Source organism: Erythranthe guttata, chromosome 3 (genome assembly GCF_056151865.1).
Source record: "Erythranthe guttata isolate IM_541 chromosome 3, IM_541, whole genome shotgun sequence".
Taxonomy (NCBI): domain Eukaryota; kingdom Viridiplantae; phylum Streptophyta; class Magnoliopsida; order Lamiales; family Phrymaceae; genus Erythranthe; species Erythranthe guttata.
In genome coordinates, this window is record NC_142535.1 from 13450627 (window position 1) to 13471722 (window position 21096).

The 21096-nt window shown below is 32.7% G+C and overlaps 3 protein-coding genes across 3 annotated transcripts; all 3 read right to left on the minus strand.

Moving 5' to 3' along the window:
* Window positions 1-564: 564 nt before the first annotated feature.
* LOC105971452 (putative WRKY transcription factor 7) lies at window positions 565-2934 on the minus strand. Its single transcript, XM_012996306.2, has 3 exons — window positions 2040-2934; window positions 1757-1882; window positions 565-957 (listed from the first exon to the last, which is right to left on the minus strand). Exons 1-3 carry the CDS (start codon window positions 2762-2764, stop codon window positions 792-794), a joined length of 1017 nt encoding a protein of 338 aa, XP_012851760.2. The 5' UTR covers window positions 2765-2934; the 3' UTR covers window positions 565-791.
* A 2931-nt stretch (window positions 2935-5865) lies between these two features.
* Window positions 5866-7208, minus strand: LOC148771852 (uncharacterized). The gene is made up of 3 exons (XM_088816051.1): window positions 7090-7208; window positions 6488-6691; window positions 5866-6111 (listed from the first exon to the last, which is right to left on the minus strand). Exons 1-3 carry the CDS (start codon window positions 7154-7156, stop codon window positions 5939-5941), a joined length of 444 nt encoding a protein of 147 aa, XP_088672177.1. The 5' UTR covers window positions 7157-7208; the 3' UTR covers window positions 5866-5938.
* A 2120-nt stretch (window positions 7209-9328) lies between these two features.
* Window positions 9329-17187, minus strand: FRA1 (P-loop containing nucleoside triphosphate hydrolases superfamily protein). Its single transcript, XM_088815553.1, has 26 exons — window positions 16662-17187; window positions 15948-16094; window positions 15703-15852; window positions 15328-15584; window positions 15054-15226; window positions 14846-14970; window positions 14705-14741; window positions 14529-14620; window positions 14332-14442; window positions 14134-14253; window positions 13952-14039; window positions 13730-13842; window positions 13478-13576; window positions 13277-13390; window positions 13052-13168; window positions 12881-12961; window positions 12730-12801; window positions 12550-12643; window positions 12424-12455; window positions 12234-12331; window positions 12048-12146; window positions 11741-11962; window positions 11040-11202; window positions 10787-10933; window positions 9827-10169; window positions 9329-9721 (listed from the first exon to the last, which is right to left on the minus strand). Exons 1-25 carry the CDS (start codon window positions 16794-16796, stop codon window positions 9924-9926), a joined length of 3132 nt encoding a protein of 1043 aa, XP_088671679.1. The 5' UTR covers window positions 16797-17187; the 3' UTR covers window positions 9329-9721; window positions 9827-9923.
* Between the last annotated feature and the right edge of the window lie 3909 nt (window positions 17188-21096).

Sequence of the window (21096 nt, forward strand, 5' to 3'; positions counted from 1 at the left end):
GATTGGTGACTTGGGTTTCCATACACCTGCGCCATTTAGGCTGATCCATTGGTCAAAGGTCAACAATAGATTTAAAAAACAAAAGTCTTCGAATCCAACATCCCGTGATTTTATTCTCTGCCCAGATCTTAATCTCAGCCCTCTATTTATTTTTTTATTATTTCCTCTAAACAAAGTCACACTGTGCATAAACAATTCTACAAAATTAAATTGTATTTATTCTCCAAAATTTAATTGTTAAAACTTGATATTAATTATGATTTTCACAGCATCTATAGTTTTTCAATAATAATAATAATCATAAATTCAAAAAAGTCCAAGTTTTATCAGCTGACAAGGCTCCACCCACCATCAATAATTTAATTAATAAATTATAATTATATCATCCAAGATAATGGTCTAAATTGTCAACCATCACATAAGAATAATTGCACACCCTATGCTACATTATTATTAGATCAATTAATTAAATCATTTTCCCCATTGACTCCCCCCTATGCTACATTGAATTAGTCACCATATATTATTCTAATTAATTAAATCATTAAGGAAAAACAATAATCGAAAACAAGAAAAAAGTAGCCATTTACTTTACTCAAGAAAAATAAAAAAAAATACCCACCACCACAAAAATGAAATAAATAATAAATACAATATTGCAGAAAATGGGAATCATCATCATCATCAACAACAACAAATCCATCTTTTGACCGATCGGACGGTGGAGATCATACTTTTTTCGTGTCGCGAATCTAAGCCGTTCGATGAAAAAAAATTTAAAAAGAAAAAAGTCAAGAAGATTCAAGAAGCATAGTAGAAGGTGGTTCTGTATTTGACTGGGCAGCATGATTGTGTTCGCCTTCGTATGTAACTATTAGCATTGCCGGGTCATCCAACGCCCTTTCCACGTGCTTTCGGGCCGGGCACCCTCTTACACTGCTGCATTTGTAATAACCCCTGCAATTATTTATTTTATTACATTTTTTTCAATTAGTTTCGAGATTTAGGTCGTGTTCGTAAAACGTTACTTTTCGAAAAGAAAAGGACCAAAAAATAAGATGATAGTGAATAAAACACGAAATAATTGTTCATTTTCTAAAAACCGGGACTTGTATTTGGAAATGTTATTGAAACTAAACTTTAAGTAGTTAATTTATAGGATAAATTACGAAAACCCGCTTGAACTTAGGCTAAATAACGAAAAACACTCCTACTTATGTGTAATAATTAAAATCTCCCTTGTTTAACTGTTGATTGAGTTTTTTAACAGAAAAATGTGTACAATCTGTTATTCCTTATGTTAAATAGGTGAGAAAATATCTGAAACTGTGTGACTTCTATTCTGTGAAAAGTCACCACTGTAAGAGGATTAGTGTCCGACGGAAAAAAAACTCAGGGGTTTTTTGGTAATTAAAATAAATAATTGTATTTTTCATTATTTAGCCTAAGTTCAGGAGGATTTTCATAATTTATCCTAATTTATAAGCTGATATCTCTGAATAATTTATAAGCTGATATCTCTGAAATATAAACAATTTATCATAAGAGAAAACATGAGCATAAATTCTAACAGCAAACACTCGAAAAGAGATTATGCAAACATTGTCTTATTTCAGCTACTATATAATATAATCAAATTTTGCTTATTGTTATATGCACAATAATAAGAGATTTTCATTATATAAATAAATGCAAAAATTAGGAATTTAATTAAAAAAAATTAACCTTAAACTTAGGTAATAAGCAAAAAAATTACCTAGGATGAGGTGAACCCTTGATGGGCTTTTGACCGTACTTTCTCCAAGAGTAATCATCAGGTGGAATGTCAGCCATTTTCATGCTTATTGCTGCCACTCTCACTACTCTCTTTAATCTTGATTTCCTGCTAATTAATTCACAATTAGCATCACTAATTGCAATTAATTATAATTCAAACATATATATATATATGGTCATGATTATATGATTTGATTTTTACGTTTTAATTTACTAGGGGTTGACTTTTTTCATTTATTTTTTTAAACTTGCTTATAAATTACCTTTTCTTGGGACAATGGCAACGGCTCGCCGACGACCCGCCGCCGCATTTGGCGGCGGCGGCGGCGGCGGCGTCGTCCATGGAGGAGCTGCACTTCCTCTTGAACGACGGCGGCGGCGGACGGCTGGCGGAGGAAATCTGTGAGAGGTTTGTGATCTGGAATCCGGACGTCGACATCGACGGCGGCTGGCTTTCGGTGTCTCCGGTCAGGGACGAAATGAAAGAATTCGCCGGCGACGAGAAGTTTATCGTCGTTGTGGAAGATTCCTTCCGCTCGATCGAGCCGTGTTTGATTAGCTGGTGGTGGTTGGGGAGAGGCGGCAGCCTCTGAATCGGCGTCGGGCAGTAAATCCTCGAACCGGCCGCGGGATCCCTTTCCTCGGTTTTCGGAGGTTGGGATGACGGCAGGACCGCCGGTTCAGGAACCGGTTCGATCTTAACCGGCTGCGGATTCGGAACCGGGCCGCGGCGGAAACGTGCGTGGCCGGACCGAGTCCGGTCGAGCAGGGAGATGAACTTCTTGAATTTGTCGACGGCGACATCAGCCACGGCGAGGTAATCGGCGGCGGCGGCGGAAGAGGGCTGTCGGGACTTGTGGTGGTGGGAGTGGGAGAGTAATCGGATTAGCTTGTCGACGCTGTGGAGGCCGGCGGCGGCGGCTTCTTGGGCGGCATTTTCCTCCATTTTTGAAGTGAGGTTATAGCCTGGCATCATTTCTACTGCCATTTTTCAGTAAAACAGTAAAATCATCCAAATTAAAAAATTAAACTCAACTGAAATTAAGAGAGAGAGAGGAAATGAGATTTGGGAAGAGAGAAGAGTTGAAAGAAGGACAAAGGTCGTAAAATATAGAGAGAGAGAGAGACATGACAGAGTCAAACTGGTGACGCTTTTTCTCTCTTTTTATTCTATTTTTAATGCTTTTATTATCAACAAAAGAAAAGAAAAAAGGAAGTCAATTTGTAAATATTATAGGGCAAATTGCACATCACCCACCGCTAAATTTTTAATATTCGTACTTTACCCTCTCAAAATTTTTAAAAGTGAATGACTATCTTCAAAATATTATTCTTGTTGCACATTACCTCAGTAGCAAAACTCCGATGGATTATTCACTGCAATTGAGTATTTTTGTTGCACGTTGCCTCTTAAAAACACCATGTTTTTGCATGTTGCCTGTGTTATTTTTATTGCACAATGTCTTCCAAAGATTGGCTTCTGGGACAAAGTGCAACTAAAATATTATTTTGAAGGGTGTATCCCTTTTTTGAATTTTTAAGGGGGGAAATGCAAAAATGTTAGAGGGTGAAGTGCATTTTGCCCAATATTATATACATTTTTTTTCGATTTTCTAAATAAAAAAGTCGATTTTTTTTTCAATGTTTTTTAATCAACCCATATAATAAAAAATTATTATAAATATTTATTTGTAATTCTCATTTTTTTAACATTGAAGTAAATACATAAAAGAAGTCAAACTCAAAACTCGAAACATAAATTTATAAACCTCTAAGTTTAATAAAAAAGAAAACTCTTAATTTTAAAATTAAGATTTCCGCAACATAAGTTTTCCCAAAAAATTAATATCTTCTGATTTAACAAAAAAAATCTTATTATTGCAAAAAAAATAGTACAAAAATAAAAATAAAAATTGAATAAATAGATAACTAGTAATACCAAATCATTGAAAAGTCGACTGTCACCCGATTCATAATGGTCGGAACGATAATAATTTTCAGCACAGTCAAATAATCAAATCAAATAAATAATTGGCTGATAATTATTCGACCCGATCCATGTCCAATCATAGTTTCACAAGCTTAGCGTCAAAGCAAAAAAAGCCACGTCTAATAGTTGGAGAGAGAAACTAAAGGGAAGGCATTGACCAACTTTAATTGTGTGGTGGGGACGGGCTAACGGGTAAACCGGTGGTGGGGAGTGATGATATTAAGGTTGTACCAAAGTCAAAAGGTTTTTATTGAGCCGTTGGATTATATAAAGTGTGAAATCTAAGCGTTAGGAATTAGTCCCACTTGGGTAGCCGAGTTGGGCCCCACAAGTAATTTTGCCTTTACCAGACACTTATTTTGCTTTTTTACCCTTTTCTTTTTTTGGTAAATTACAACCACTCCTGAGATATAATCAAATTACGAAAAAACCCATTCTGTTTGGGAGATTACAACCACTTCTGAGATATGGTCAAATTACGAAAAACCCCCTTCTGTTTGGGAAATTACAACCACCCGCAACTATAAATCTTTTTACACGTCCACCCTTGCGGTTTTAAATTTAGTGGAATCTTCGAGATTATATGGAATATTATCACTTTTGTACCCGTTTTATCACATTCGAACTCCACATTTTGAAGAAAGATATCATAATATGTGTTTTTTGGCTTGTATATATCAGATTGTGGTGCATCAGAAACTGTATTTTTACATAAAACGAGTACAAATTAAAGCACATTCCACGATTATGTTGAATTTGGCACCATAAGGGTGGAGGTGTAAGAAAAAAATCATAGTTGAGGGGTAGATGTAATTATCCAAATAAGAGGGTTTTTTTTCCATAAATTGACCATACCTCAGGGGTGGTTGTAATTTACCCCTTTTTTTCTTAGGTCTTCAAAGTTTGAAATATTAAGGCACTAATGTACAATAATTTCACATAGGATACTCCTCTCCTTTTTATTTTTTTTCACCCTACCAATTTGCAGTTTCATTTGATCATAACGTCGTTTATATTTCTCGTATAGTTTATATGTTATTTCACGTGAACGGAAATTTACCAAAATTTCTGAGTCTAATCCAAGTAATTAAAACATTAATTCAAGATAATAAAATAAAAATGTTTTTTATAGCTTCAAATTTTGGCAGCAAGAATATTAATTTCTAGCTAGCTAAGTCTAATCTTCACTCTGACCATCAATTACCAAAATTTCTGAGTCTAATCCAAGTAATTAAAACATTAATTCAAGATAATAAAATAAAAATGTTTTTTATAGCTTCAAATTTTGGCAGCAAGAATATTAATTTCTAGCTAGCTAAGTCTAATCTTCACTCTGACCATCAATTACCGGCAGATCGGGGAAACAGAGCTGTGGGTGGCTGATTTTCTGGGGCTGCAACGTCTACGCTTTCGATACCTCAAAATTTGAATAAACGTTCCGATAATAACCTGAAAATTAAAAAGGAATATAATGTCTTAAATTCTTAAACTGAAAAAATATAGAAATTACACTTAAAGGAACTAAATATAATTTGAAATTTATATTCATGATTATTATTATTCTTTTTTTTTATTGGTCAACATGAGGGGGAAAAACCCTTTTTTGTGTGAATTGTGCGCACACTTATACACATGCATGTGCGTTTATTGTGTGTGTTTAAATACATACAATATATACAAACATATATAAGCTATGCACAATCTTTGCACAAGATAATTAAAAATAAAATATTGAGAGGTCGGGTTACCCGAGTTGGGCCCGCAGCAATAAGTGAACCGGCTACAGCACCACCATAGCATCGGCCTTCAGAATCAGCCAAATGTACACTTAATAAGCATTTTTTAACACCATTTATTCAATCGTATGTATGTGATCCATTTAAGTGTACTACAATCAACTCCCCCTACACCACCGATACGTGAGATCAAATTAATTTCAAAAATAACTACAAGTATGAACAAAATATAAAGATCATAATATACCTCGTATCGGAAAATGTCACGGCGAGGATTAGGCACGTGAACTTCAGCAATAGATACTGTACCAGAAGCTGAGATAATGCAAATTGAATCGGGAGTCATCTCAGAAAATGACCTAATTCTTTTCACTATATCATGGTCGATCAAACAACGAGAGATAAACAATTAACATATAACTTGTAGTTACAACGTTTAATCTTGTACGTCGAAGAACAAATGTATCGATAATAGAACTATATAAATGTGCACAAATATAGCACATAAATTGAACAAGTAAATATTATTATATATGTATACCTCCCCTTGTTCAATTGTAATAGTGTGGAAAGTGAAGTTTCTTCCCGCCGTCTCCCCAACAATTCCACCTTCAATATTACAAGAAATTATTCCCCGATTAACAATAAATATATGGAATAAAAAGTTTGTCGATTACTTATTTATTTGCAATAAAAAAAACGTTTCGATAATTAATTAGGAAAATTGATTTCATAAAAAAAATGTATATATATATATTGAAAAATGGGAGTATTGTTAGATGCACCATAATTGCACGAATGTCACGCCCTAGAAGAACTAAATTGATTTTACCGGGCTAATATATATATATATAAATATATGTATATAATAAATAAATAAATTGATAAATAAAATTGATGCAATGGCAAATTCACAAATGCATGCATGTTGTAATATTTTTATATAAGCAACTAAATAATCAAGAAAAAAATAGACAAAATTTACCTAAAAAGGCAACCAAGTTTTGCGTGGATCCCTGACGGCGGCCTCTTCTCCGCTTCGGTGCAGAGATATAATATTCCGGCGGCATCTCCACAAATTGTTGTCGGCCCCCCATCGACTGCTTCCTCGGCTGCCCTCTCTTGTTACAAACCACATCGTCGCTTTCCCCACCGCCTTCCGAGAAGCTCTTCGCCGGGGTGTCTTCAACTATTTTGCGAATAACAAATAATTTAGACCCTTTTATTTTCCCTATTATATGATATAATATATTTAATTGTTTATTTTATAATTAAAAAAAAAAATAGCAACCACTCATGTACATTGTTATAAATAAATAATTAGTCTTGTTTCAAAATATAAAAAAATAATAGTTAGTAAAATATTAAAATCTAAGACGTTTGTCTCGTAATAAAAGCAGATATTGAAACGACGGAAATGCTAATTTAAAAGAGCAATTATTACTTGTATATCTAGTTTTTTTCTACATTATTTCTACTTATTCATAGGTATTAATTTATTCTTAAAATTACTAGAATGCCCTTACAAAATCGTAAAAGTATGATGTATGCCCCTTTTACATTCGGAACCCTAAGCGTTAGATTTACCTATGTCATCGCCGCCAACATTCTCCACCGTCTCTTCCTTTGCGACAACGGGGGCAACCTCCACCATTTCTGCGACGGCGACAAACGTAGCATGATGCGGAATGGTGTTTTTAGCGCATAGATCTTCAATTTTTAGGGCTTAAAAACATCAAAAATAAACATTCTTATAGTCAAAATCTTTGAAAAATATTGTTAGCAAACTATTAAAAACTCTAAGAAATTCTTGTTATAAATGCAGATATCGAAAATGGCGAAAACGCTAATTTGAAGAGCAATTATCACTTGTATGACTATTTTTTTCTACATTAATCCTACATATTCATAGGGTTAATTTATTTTAAAATTACTAAAATGCCCTTACAAAATTTTAGAAATTACGATATATGTCCCCATTATAATTTGGAGCCCTAAGCGATAGATTTACCCATTTTATCGCCGCCAGCCTTCTCCAACATCTCTTCCTCTACGGCAACCTCCACCACCGTTGCAGGTTCTGCGGTAACGACCGACGTCGCATGATGCGGAATGATGTTCTCGACGCATAGATCTTCCATTTGTCGGTCTTAAAAACATCAGAAACAAACCTTTTGTTAATGATAACAAATAGAAAAAGGAAACAAAATCAAGATTTAGCACTCATAAAACATTTCAAGAAGCATGCAAAATTAATAACTAGTTATATACAAGAACACATACTAATGTGTGTTCAAGCGTGTGTTGGTAAACTGATTTAAAGAATTAATTTCTCCACGCAGATTGCAGAATAAGCAAAATGGGAAGATTTTTTGAGTTTTTGGAGTGTTGTGTGTTTTATAGGGCAGATTTTTAGTGAAATTCCAATAATACCCTTTGTATATCATTTGTCTTTTGTTTAGGGTTTAGAAAATCATTTTACACGTGAAATAATTAAATTAAAGTCTTTTCAAAATTTCAAGAAATAAAAAAGCAATTTTTAAAATTAAAGAACAATCTGCATAAATTTGTATAAATATTTATTTGTAGGAATATATAATTTATGTGCTTGTGCTACAAATAAAGAGCTAGTAATTTACATTTTCTCTTCTTTCTTTTTTCCCCTTTCCGTATATCCATTTCATAATAAATTAATAATTAAAAAAATAATAGAAAAAAATAAAGAATTAAGATATAAATACAAATTTATCCCTTTGAAGTTAAAATTAAAATTCCTAATTTTTGAAAGAAAATAATACATTTTTCAGTCACAATGTTATCAATATTATAGCCATATGTAGGAAATGATAGTAATATGGGTTGGATATTTATCGATTTTGAATTAAATGCCCGTACATTGTTAAAACTTTGAATTGAATACTAACACGTCAATGAAAGTATACGTTGTAGAGCAAACAGGACTGCAGTAATGATAATTTTTTCATCGATTACAGTTGTCTAATTTGAATTTCAAATTTATTTACATTGAATTTTGAAAATCCTTCGTAACGTATAATATTTGAGTTTTTTTATATTTTATTTTGGGTTTTTGGTTCGAATTTTTTTTCTCACCCCTGTCGATTACAGCTGTATAATTCGTATTTCAAATTTATTCCACTGGATTTTTTATTGGCTCTCGTATAACACTTTATTTTGTTTGATAAGCTCTATACTAAGGTGGTGTTTGTAAAAACTTATTTAAAAGCAGAAGTTAGTGATTGTGAGTTAAGTTGGAATTAAATGCTTATTTTTAAGAGTTGGGGGTGTTTGCAAATTAGCTGGAAAATAAACTAAAATAGAAAAAACAGGTACATGGGTGTTTTTAAAATTATAACTTAAAACAACTTATTTTAAAAGAAGCAGATACAAAAACTTGTTCAGCAAACACCTAAAAACAGATTATGTGCAGAAAAAAACTCATAATTTATTTCTAAAAGCATTTGCAAACACCACCTAATCTCTTTTCATCTAACTTCTTAACTATTTGAAATGCATATATGTTTGACAAGCTCTCTAACTAAACGACCTAATCTCTTTTCATCTAACTTCTTAACTATTTGAAATGCATATATGTTTGACAAGCTCTCTAACTAAACGAAGGGCGACGGACCAACTTATGTTCTAGGTCGATAATTCTCTCTCGTGTTGAAGAAGAGGAATAAATATTAGTAAGTAATTTCAAAATTAAAGTTTTGTTATACGATATTGAATAACCATATCAATCAAAAGCTCAAGTTGTTAGTGAAATGTATTATTTAATATTAATATCTCCAATATACGATGCATCATGATCAATTAACAATGCTGCACTGTATACACTTCAAACGAAAACCACTATTGTTTGTGTTTACACACATTATACAAAAAGGCCAATTAGCCAACAAAAAAATAAAAATTAAAAATTAAACAAACAAAAAAAAATCCTTAACATTTCACAAGCACTACTAACTTGTGAACTTCCATTCACAAAATATACAACGGAGATCACCGGGGAGGCGTAAAATATAACCTATCTCCGATACATCACAATCCCACCTCGTAACTAAAACCAACAAACCACAACTATCAAAATTTCCAAAAAGTCGAAAAATTAAAAAAACCATTTCCACTTCATATTCGTCTATAACCAATACACCTACTACACAAATTTCTTCTCCAACTTCCCACTTATACCCTCAACCTGCATTTTTTTCGGTAAAATCCAAAAAATGAATTTTTTCGAAAAATTGAAAAAAAAAAAACGGGAGGACCCATTAAGATATTATTATGAACTTAAAGGACTTACCCGCAACTTATTTCCATGTGCAATATTATGGCGTGGGGGACGGAAAATGGATAATAAGAATGTACAAAGGGTTGAGATGTTTTCTTTTTTTTTGTAATTATAAGCTAGTGACGGTTTTTCTATGCATAAGATCGGGAAGAGTGTGTGGGGCCCCCCCACGAGGCCGACTCCTCATGATTGTTTCGTCGCTGTGTCGGATAAACTCGGAAAGTTTCCAAGGCTTTTGCCACTTCCATTTGAACTGTAATAGCCATTGATGGTGACTCCTCTTCCATCTCCATAGCTTCCCTCCTTGCCCAACCATCGCTAATTTCTTCATCGACAGCTGTCCAATCGGAACCATCTGCACTTTCAAGACCGACCACTCATTAGAAATATATAAATGTATAAATAAAAATTAAATTAAATCTCCATCCTTTTCTTTTTAAGTGTCATTTTGAAATTTGAGGCATATATTAATTTGTCATTAATTGATTTTCAATTAATTAAGAGTGATAAAAGGTCAAATTTGGAAAAAGTTTAATTAATGATTAAGAGGGTGTTTGGCTAAGCTTATTTTAAACAGCTAATAAGCTTATCAGCTTTTACGTCTGATAAGATATAAGATATTTTTAGAGCTGATAAGATGTTACATCTTATGTTTAGGATTAATTTTTAGAGTGTTTGGACAATGAACATATTTCCTATTTTTATTCATTATAAGATCTTAAATAAAAAGGTGGGGTAGAGGTATTTTCTTAAAAAGATATTATTTGATCTCCAACAGCTCATTTTAAAAAAAAAAAAATTAAATTTACCAAACATTTTAGAAGAGCTTATTATAAGCTCTAAAACATCTTATAAGCTCCTTGTTAAGTGACAAATAATTTGGAACAAAAAAAAAAAAGTTCGCCAAAGTGACAAATAAAACGGGAAGGAGGGAGTAATATTTAAGGTTTAATTAAGGATTAGTAAATGAACCTTGCGTGTTTGATCGATAAATGCAGCGGAGTCTCTGCCCGAGCCGTTAGCTATTCCGGCTGTATATTTGAGCTGTTTTTGTGCTGGCACGGGAATCGGAGATAATGGCCCGCTCATGTCGTCAGCTATGTGTCTAAGAGAATTTCCCTTTGTAGAAAAAAAAGAAAAAAAAAATCAATAAATTAAAACAAAGATATAAAAACCGAGCAAAAAAGGAAAAGAAAAACGAGAAAAGGCAAATAATGATTCGTACAGATGGTGGTGTAGAAAATGCGGTGGCAAGAGCTTGCTCTCTCGATCTTAGCTCCTTCTCGATTTCCTTTCTCCGAACTTCACTTTGTCTCAATAAGCCAACGAGTTCCTTCATCTGCTCTTTCATCTCTTTTATTTCCATTTCCCTTTCCCATAACTGACACCTGTCGGTCACATCAATTAATCCGTAAAGGTGATGTCATCACACGTGTCATTGTTTTCTAGAAATTGCAGATTTCTGCTTACTGTGTCGCCGTCTCAACTAGGGGTGGAAATCGGACAGATCGAATCGGAAACCAACACTTATGGAAAAAAAATCCAATTTTTTTTCTCGGAAGTGGAAAATTAATTCCAGTTTTGTTCAAAAATTCGGAACGAAAAAAATGTTGTTACAAAATCGGAAATTTCGTTCCAATTTCCACACCTAGTCTCAACAATGTTAGCCCGTCTTAGTATTTAAAGCCATTTATAAGGCCAATTTTTTTCTTTTTTTGAACATTACACATTTGTCATTTTAATTAATTTCATTCCAAAAAAGAAAAATCAGAACTTTAGGAATTCAAAATTAAAAATGTCGTTCCGAAATCGGAAATATTCAAATCGGAGTAGGCGGGAATTCGAAAAATTCAAATCCAATTGTATTTTTTTTTTTAGGAGAATGTATTGTTTACATAGAAAATAGAAGGTCGATTTATCGTGTACCTGTCATCACCGAGATAATTGAACATATATTGAAGAAGATTTTTTGCATCGGCCATAGAGCGAAGTTGGTTCCATCTTCCACGAGCACTTACACTACGCTCTCTTTCTTCTGCTTCTGACAGCTGTGAAGCCATCGAAACTAGTGAATTTGACGAAATACTAAGCATACTTTCGAGCGAAGCTATTCTCGCCATTCTCGCATTCGGCGACATCGAACACGCCCTATTTAAAAAAAACGAAAAAAGCAAAAAAAAAAAATTACGGGATATAAAAAAAAATTGAGCTTTAAGCAATGAAGAAAGCTTACCTAGAAAAGCCATTTTTGCCACGAGGTGGGCTAACACCCTTGGAAGCAAATTCATCGACTTGTCGTAAAACAGCCAACTCTTCTGCCAGTGCAGCTCGTCTGTAGATTAGCCGATGAATATATATTTGAAAAAATAATAATCGGAAAATTCGAGCTATGAAAAAAGAAAATGTGATTAGTACATACACTTCACTCTGCTTCTCGTATTCGTAACGAACTTCGTGCACATGCACCATAACTTCCAGCTCGTGATCGAGCCAACGCTGCAATGACTTTTCGTTGCTCTGGAAAATTAAAATAATTTAAATGGTTTTCTTGATAAAAATAGGTGAAAAAGATTGACATTTTGCGAAAGAGGACGAGTGTAAGGGATTACCGGTCCGTTCATTGCACTCCCGTTGCTAGTTACTGGAAAATAAATAACAAAATTAATATCAAAATATAAATAGGCGATGCTACAAAGATTCTTGTGACGTAAATTAAAGTTTTCACGAATAGGTACCGGAGTTTTCACGAGACGAAGATTTCCGTGCTTCTAACAATTCTTTCAACCTCTTGGTAGCCATTGCAGCTTCTTCGGTCTTTCTCTGAAGAACCTGAATTTAAAATCAAGTCGTCGCAAATTTTCGTCAATAATTAGATATCGGGATGTGAAACTGCACTCGTATGTAAAATTGCTCACCATCTTTTGACGTTGATTTAGCGCTTGCAATTTATGCCGTTCGTACTCGTTTCTTCTTCCCTCTTTCCTTAACTGCGTATGTAGAACCCTCCAATGAGTTAATATATAATTTATATGATAAAATAAAAAATCATTAGCAACAAAAATTTACCTGTAATAGTTCCTTTTCCCGACACGCCTTCCATTGTCGAAATTGTTCGGCTTCTTGTTTAATCTTGTGCTGCAACTGAACCTGTAACACGAAAACAACTGTCGGAAACTAGCACGAGAATATGAAGTCGGAAAAAGTATGTAGAATACGGAAAAGCGAAAAAAACGCGACCTTTTGCGCCTTGATGCATTGAATTTCGTCTTGTAATTTTTTAGCTGCTTCGTCGCTCTTCTGTTTCTGTTTTAACAGTTGAACCTGACTCTCTTGTTTCTTCTTTAGATCTTGTATCTGATGTGTAATAACAAAACAAAATAATCCTTAAAAATGATATCTTGGAGCAAAATCAATGTTATAATTAAAAAAAATAATAATAAAATAAAATAAATAAATAAAAACCTGAGATTCAAGAAGTTTTAGTTTCTGGGAGTGAACATCTTGCAATTTTTGTGCTTGTCCATCGGAATTAGCCGAAAGGTTTTCGACTTCTGCAAATAGCCGATCCCTTTCGCGCTGTATTCGTTAAATAGAAATTAATTAACTATCAAAAGTAGCAACATTTTATTTCCTTCGAATTAATTTTTTTTTTTAGTATTATACCTGCACGGTTCGTTTTTCCTCCTCGAGTTCGAGCATTTTCTTGCCAAAGTGTTGCTTAAGTGCCGTTGTGTCGTATCCTCCAAATAGTTTCATCTCCGACTGCAAGAACATGAATTTCATCATTAAAAAAAGTCGAAAATAACGCTTCAATTTTTTTTTCTGATTTGAATTAGGAAATGGACACGAAAAGATGCCAAACAACAACGTAAAATATTTGCATTTTTATAAAATTAAATTAAATTAAACGAATACCTCTTTCTTCTCCAACTGTCGATTTAACTCGTGCAATTCTTTATCCATACTTGTCTGTAAGTAAGTATGCTCCAACTCCTTCACCGTATCTTCATCAATATCCCCGGAATCACCTGCAAACATTTTACAAAGTCTTAATAACCAATATATATACATATATACATATATACATACATATATACATATTTGAATGTATTTTCAAGAATAGAAAAAAAAACATACTGTTTTCGCTCATTTGATAATCACACGACTCCATACTTTGCAATCCCCTTTTCAGCCCTTCACTTTTCATGGCACCGTTTCCGGCAACCTGCAAAAACGGTGAGCTCCGTTTAATTTAACCTCGGAAAATAAATATTTTTTACATATTTAAAAATGACTTTAATTTACGGATAATTACATACTTTAGTATTATTAGCTTCATATTGCTCAGTGGGACCACCACCTCTGTTTCGGAACTCGTTAAGTTCCCGACACAGCTCCTCGTTGGTAGCCTCTAGCCAACCAATCCTATCCTTAAGAACCTGCAAAATTTTTTTAATCCTAATTAAATATTTCCCTCTCTAATTATATTTTTTATAAGATATTAAAAACAAATTTACCTGTATTTCATCAAAAGAAACTCCTCCACCACGTGCACAAAGCTCGGCTTGCAGAAACTCCAATTGTTGACGCATTTTCAGCATTTCGTTAGAAATCGGGTCTCGGTTAATCTGTTCGTCAAATAATTCAAATCATCTCAATATAAACGACAAATTTAATTAATATTGTGAATAAAGAAATACTTCGAATAACTTACGACAGGTTTGTTCTGTATATTCCGAGCACGATTTGCGTATTTCAGAGTGTTGAGAGTTTCTTCGGCATTTATATCCGCAGGACTAATGCACGCTGAATAAATAACAAAATATTTATTTAATTTTTAGTATATGCGAAATAATTAATAGATAATTTCGACGAAAAAATATACCGTACCTATCATTACTGTTCTGCTGTTGCCACCAAGAGAATCCTGTCAATATTTCAAGATTCGAAACTTAAAAAAAAATGAAACAATAATAACTTTTGTAACAAATAATATAACTTAATCATTTTCCGATTGAGTATATGTCAAACCTGAAGTAGACGAGTGAGTTTACTGTCCCGATAAGGCACATGAAGACTTTCTTTTCGCTTTTTTTCGTCACCGAGTGCACTTATTACATTGCCAAGTGCAAGAAGACCTTTATTTATGTGAACTCCTGTAATAAAAACAACAAGTGTTAAAAGAACTTACCGTACAAGAAAGAAGCTTCTAGAACCATTTGAGCTTATTTAATTTTACCTTCCTTAAAACGTAGACCGTCGGATCCTGTTCTCTTTGCACGCTCCGATCCAGCAAGATCCACCAAATGCAATTTTGCAGAGAGATATTCATCAGCCATACAATCATTTATACTATTATCGTTCGGAATACGCATCTGCTCCATCGTGATTGTAAAGATCGCATGCGAACGGCTGTTAGAGAAAACACAAAAAGTTATTACATGCATGAACTGACGACCTATATTCTGTCTGAAAAAGAACCGAAGAAACAAATTTGCGTTATATATAAAGACCTCGATTGATTGTTCATGTTAGTGCTGCCAGTTGCTCTGCTAAGGGAACCTTGTTCAAGGCAATAAGCCATTTCTTTAAGTGTCTTAACACTGCACTCTGACGATCCTGCGAGTGTAATAACACCGTTTGACGTCTCTCGTATTTGTATCGGAGGTTTTCCGATGTTGTTTACTTTCGGCGAATGTCCGTTTGCTATGTCTTGTTTCGTAGGTGAACAACTTTGATCCAGCAAGTCTCGTACTTCTTCTTTATGAATCTTGAAATCAAAATTATGCGAAGATTCAATTTAGTGCAAATTTAATTAAATACTACTCAATTAATGATTTAAAAAAAACCCGAGAATTCAATTTCAATTTACAATGAATCTTAAGTACCTCAATGAAGGAAACGTTTAATTGGAATTCGATTTCGTGCTTGAGGGTTTCGATCTTGGAGAACAAAGCATTCATAACTTTGGGGATTATTCCGGTGTGGCATCCGTCTTTAAGACTGGTGCCCATGGTGTACGTCTTTCCTGAACCCGTCTGCACCACAACATCGGAAACTCATTAGTATCTTTTTTCAGGCATCGTAAAGAATCTTCATTTGTTTAAGGTTTAATTTTTTAATTTTTTTTTACCTGTCCATATGCAAGAACAGTGGCATTATAGCCTTGAAATAAACCGTCGACAAGTGGCGCAACGCACTCTTCGAACATGGCGGTCGAGGGAGAGGCGGTGCTGCCGTATACATGATCGAATGTAAACGAATGGGTCCCGATTTGCACCTGGATTAGCACGATTATTACCGATACATCAATAAGGTAAAAAAAAAATCGGAATATTTATTAATGAGTCAAAATCAACAAAAGAATGATCAAGAAAAGGAACAGTGAACTAAATTCAACACTGAAGTTACAAATCCTGACAGTAGGAATAAACAAAACATCTGACCCTTTTATTTTCCTCAAACAAAAGATGCAAGAATTCAAGAATGTTTTTTTTTTTTAATTTTATTTTATACTTAGGACAACCCACTACCCAAACACTGGATTTGACCAAATTTCAGATCAAGAAATCACTAAAACTCAAACATCAACATGCACTGCCAGTCTGCCAACCATAAAATCTTGGGAAAATTATACTATTACAGTAAAATAAAATTAAAAATTAAAAATAAAATAAAAATCAGATCTTTCCAAAAACCCAATTCCCATAACAAAGAATTAAACCATCTCATACCCCAAAAACTAAAAAAAAAAAAAAAAAAAAAAAAGACTCGATTTTTATGGTCTTGAAATTGAAGAGTGGGCAGCAAAAAAACCCAGATGGCATTATGGTAAATTGGGAGAAACCTGAGGTTTAGAAGGAACTATGGAGACACAATCTTGACAGCCCAGAAGCTTTTCATCTCCAATCAGAGGCCTAACATGAACAGCCACTTTTACACAACAATCCTCCCCTCCAGAGGAATTTGATTCCATTGTCATCAATTAATTAACTCCTTTCTTTTTTTCTTCTTTTTTTAAATAATAAAAAACCCACCGGAAAATAAAAGAAAAGGCCAAAATTGTGTTCAATGTATGATTTTTGGCAAACAGTTATTGGGAGGACAAATTTCACAAGTGTGAAGAGTGAAGGACAGAAAATAGAGAGTTTTTCGGACCAGAAAATGATGCGGCAACTATAGAAAGAGAAAGAAGAGAGAGAGAGAATGCTAGAGAGAGAAGCTCAGAAGACAGCCAACTGGATTATAGCAGAGAGAGAGAGAGAGAGAGGAGAGAGAGAAGGTAAAGGGTAGTTGTGGTGTGTGCAGTAGTGTGTGTGTGGTGTGTGTGTGCAACAGCAGCAAGAACAACAACTTTCACTTTTACGATGTTTATGTTATTATTTTTTTATTTTAATTACTTACTTATTTTATTTATTTATTTAATTTTTTTTATTTTTTTTGTTTTTAATTGTTCACCGGAATTGTGGCACGCCACCGCCAAACGGTTAGTATAGCTCCTCCTAGGCTACCACTATTTAGGGAATATTCCAAGACTTGAAATATACTCCACTCCCGCACCCAATTTTAAGGCTTCTTCCTTCCTTTCATTATTACTTTTTTTAACAAATTTTATTAATTTCACATCATCTTTTTTTTTTCTTTTAAGAATTTCTTCTAATTTATCACAATCAATCACACATTAAGTAGAAATAATAGAAGGGTAGAAATTCAGGCAATGTTTGGACGCGTTTTGAAACTTATTTTGATTTCATTTTGAGGAAATATGTTTTGGAGAAAGAATTTGAGAATGAAAGTAATGTTTGTTCGTATTTTGGAAGGAGACAAAATACACTGTAGCAGTCACATCATGTTTAAAAGTGTTAGAAAAAGATATTTTAGAAGAAAAAAATTGAAAGATGAAGTTATATTTATTTGTTTTTTTGTGAAGACATTTTTTACTGTAACAGTCAAATCATTTTACTGTAGCAGTCACATCATGTCTGAATGAGAGAAAAACTTTTGAGATTGTTTTGAGAAAATTATTTGAGAAGTGTAATAAATATAATTTTGTTTTGGGGAATCAATGAAAACAGAATCAAAATATTACCAAACATTGCCTCACACATTAAGTAAAAATTTACCTATTAAGTAACCGATGTATATATAAGATAATTTGTAAGGGGGTTGCACCAATCCGCGACAAACATAAGATCGTTCTACTTGGAGGAGAGATTTCAAAACACTGAACTACGAAATTATAGGATTTGGGGGCAGTGCTCATTTTTTGTTTTTTTTAATGTTTAATGTTTTGAATAAGCAATAATAAATAAGTTTTTTGAATAACATGATAATGAAATCACTCTTTAAACTTTTTTAACTAAGAAATCATACATTTTTTTTTCCAAGGAGCAAATACACTACAATGTAAGAATAAATAAATAGAGCATATTAAACAAGTTTGTGAACTTAATTTGGTGGAAGAAATTATTTGCTAAGATTATAAGTAAATATTTTATAACATATTTAAGAGCTTGTAAGCTAGTAAAAGGTATTCGGTATTTTGTTTTCAAAAAATCTTAATTATTTAAAAAATTAGTTGTTATGGAGCTTTTAAGTTGTTTTTAAAAAACACTCGCACCCCACCATTCTTGAATAAGATCTTGTTTATTCATTTACTAAAATATTTAAAATGTAAGATTATGCTCAACTAACTTATTAAATAAGTTTATAAGATATAGGAGTGTATAAGATATTTTAAATAAGTTTAGTCAAACGGACTCTTATTGAGGCATCTAGTCGGACTATTAATAAAAGTGATGTATTAACCTTCATTGGCGTGAATATATATATTTTTCAAATTGAGTCCAAGCTTGAGTTTAAAATCGTGATTTATCGAACAAAAGTATGTGTTCGATATGTATTCATATTATATTAATGATTCCAACTCAAACGAAATATCGATTATCTCGAGTGATTTATTTTAATTATTTGCCCGGTGCGAGCTTGAATATATATAACATATACTCACTATATTCGACAATATCTGTCCCTTTTGAAAAAAAAATCATATTATCTGTCACTTTACAATCCCAATGTTGCACTAATTACAAAATTTTCAATTATATCGTTATTAACTCTCTAACACTCTTTCTGCATTAATTAGTAAACAATGGTATTTTGGTCTATCTATATCTATTTTTAAAAAAGAAGAGATATTTATTGAGATTCTTAAGACTCGTGTCAAGGTGAAAAACGACGTATATTTAGAAACGCGGGGAGTATATAATACTTAACTAGAGACTTTCATTATTACACTTAATTATATCATCATATAGCAATATAATATCAAAAATAATAATAAAAAATAAATAAATAAAAACTTGAAAGAAAGGGAACATGCTCTCTCTCTCTCTCTCACACGCGCACACTTAAATGTGTGTATTTCCCAATATATGTCGCGCGTCTTCCAACGGTTTTCCTTGCACCCAAAAAACAAAATACAGTTGTCTTTGCCCCGCTCTTGTCGTTGTTCATTTACATTTTTGCCCCTGCATACGGTGGCCGTAGATCGTACGATCGCCCATACGAATACGATATTAATTAGGAATTAGTAATACTCTTATTACGTACGTATTTGCACGTACATCTGTAAAGGGCGTGTTTGTTTGGCGAGAATGTGGTAAAGAGAGAAAAAAGCCAAACACAGCGCAAAGCACGTGATGTATGTAGGCAAACAATTGCTTGCACCTTCGCAAATAGTAGTTGTTGTTTTCGCCACGTGGACTCTGCATGTTACGAGAGGCCCGTTCGTGTGTGCCTATTTATTCATACATGTATGTATTATATATTATGTACAATATTAAATTATTAATTATATATATATATATATATATATATATATATATATATATATATATATATATAACACGTCTCATTTGGTATACATGTACATTCTTACATAACCCTATATGCATGCATGTATAATTATTGATTTTCCTTTAATCATTGAGATATAGACTTGCTAATGTCAATGTAAACAAAGAAACTAAATTTTATATCTTATTATTAATACAATCTTTAAAATATTTTGTGTATAAAAACATTATTGCCCCCACCCCCAAAAAAAAAAAAAAAAATTTAATGCACTATGCCCTCAATTTGGGTTGAAGCTCACATATCAAGAAAATTAATAAATATTCCTGAATTTTCGAAGAAGAGAACATATGGTTTGACTAAATACAATGTTTCATCAATTTTATTTCTGCTAACACTTTCAACTAATTAAGATCAATAGGGCAAAAGTAAAAATTATTAACGTGTCATTAAAATACTAATGTGACAGGTAATTTGAAACGACGACATAATATATCCAGAATGACATTTAATTTGAAAAGTAGTATTAAGAAACGGTATTTTAGTCCATCGGGTAAATTTTCTCTAAACTTCATACATATTTTCTAACTACTTGTGCCGATATCTAATATGCAGTTGCCACAAACATAAATAAGCTTCAAATTATTATATGATTTTCTTTTATGAGATAAATTATACTTATTAAGTTATTATCATTGCGCTTTGACCTAATCATAAAAAAACATTTTTTTTAAATAAAAGAACCGCTTTTATCTAGATGTTAAATAGTACTCTTGAAATTATGATTGTGCCCTTCTTAGTAGCTAGGTTTAATTTAATAAATTTTAACAAATATCGATACAGACGTGTTATTTAAAAAAATGTGTAATCATTTTCTTAGTAAATACATTAAATTCATATAATACTAATTTGTGTAATTTAACTACCATAGAAAAAGTCGTTTGAAATAAACGTTTTTATATCTATATATCTTATGTTTTCCCTCTTATTGTTCTATGTAAAGAGTACAAAAATAAATTTAATGAATTAATTAGTGGACCCTTTTGTTAAATAAGGGTTCAACTCCCACCACCCAAACATTATTACTTATTTTATTTTTAAAATTTTATTTTGAATCCGATAAAGTCTTTGGTAATTATAATTATGGTACATGTGGCATTTTTATTTATTTTTTTATTTTTTTATTTTTTTTGGTCTTCATAGTGATTGTCATTATTCATAGGCAATTTATGGCACATGGTTTTGTAATATCTATACAACCTTAGTTATATCTTCTTCTATTATTTGTCTTTATAATATAAAGTACTAAAGTGCAAAATTTTGGTAATTTAGTGAAATAAAAACTTGAAATTTCTTACATAGGAAACACAATTCCAAAATATGGCTACAAAGTTACAAACCATTTGTAACCATTTAGGTTTTTCTAA

Excerpts from the sequence above, each read along its gene's own strand:
- LOC105971452 (XM_012996306.2), bottom strand. The coding sequence starts at position 2,764 with ATGGCAGTAGAAATGATGCCAGGCTATAACCTCACTTCAAAAATGGAG. Across the intron at positions 1,883-2,039 it reads TGCCATTGTCCCAAGAAAAG|GAAATCAAGATTAAAGAGAG; the intron begins GTAATTTATAAG and ends ATTAATTAGCAG. Across the intron at positions 958-1,756 it reads AAGGGTTCACCTCATCCTAG|GGGTTATTACAAATGCAGCA; the intron begins GTAATTTTTTTG and ends AAATAATTGCAG.
- LOC148771852 (XM_088816051.1), bottom strand. The coding sequence starts at position 7,156 with ATGGTGGAGGTTGCCCCCGTTGTCGCAAAGGAAGAGACGGTGGAGAAT. Across the intron at positions 6,692-7,089 it reads TGTTGGCGGCGATGACATAG|TTGAAGACACCCCGGCGAAG; the intron begins GTAAATCTAACG and ends TTCGCAAAATAG. Across the intron at positions 6,112-6,487 it reads AAACTTGGTTGCCTTTTTAG|GTGGAATTGTTGGGGAGACG; the intron begins GTAAATTTTGTC and ends GTAATATTGAAG.
- FRA1 (XM_088815553.1), bottom strand. The coding sequence starts at position 16,796 with ATGACAATGGAATCAAATTCCTCTGGAGGGGAGGATTGTTGTGTAAAA. Across the intron at positions 14,040-14,133 it reads ATGAAGCTAATAATACTAAA|GTTGCCGGAAACGGTGCCAT; the intron begins GTATGTAATTAT and ends CCGTTTTTGCAG. Across the intron at positions 12,332-12,423 it reads GGAGTGCAATGAACGGACCG|AGCAACGAAAAGTCATTGCA; the intron begins GTAATCCCTTAC and ends TTAATTTTCCAG.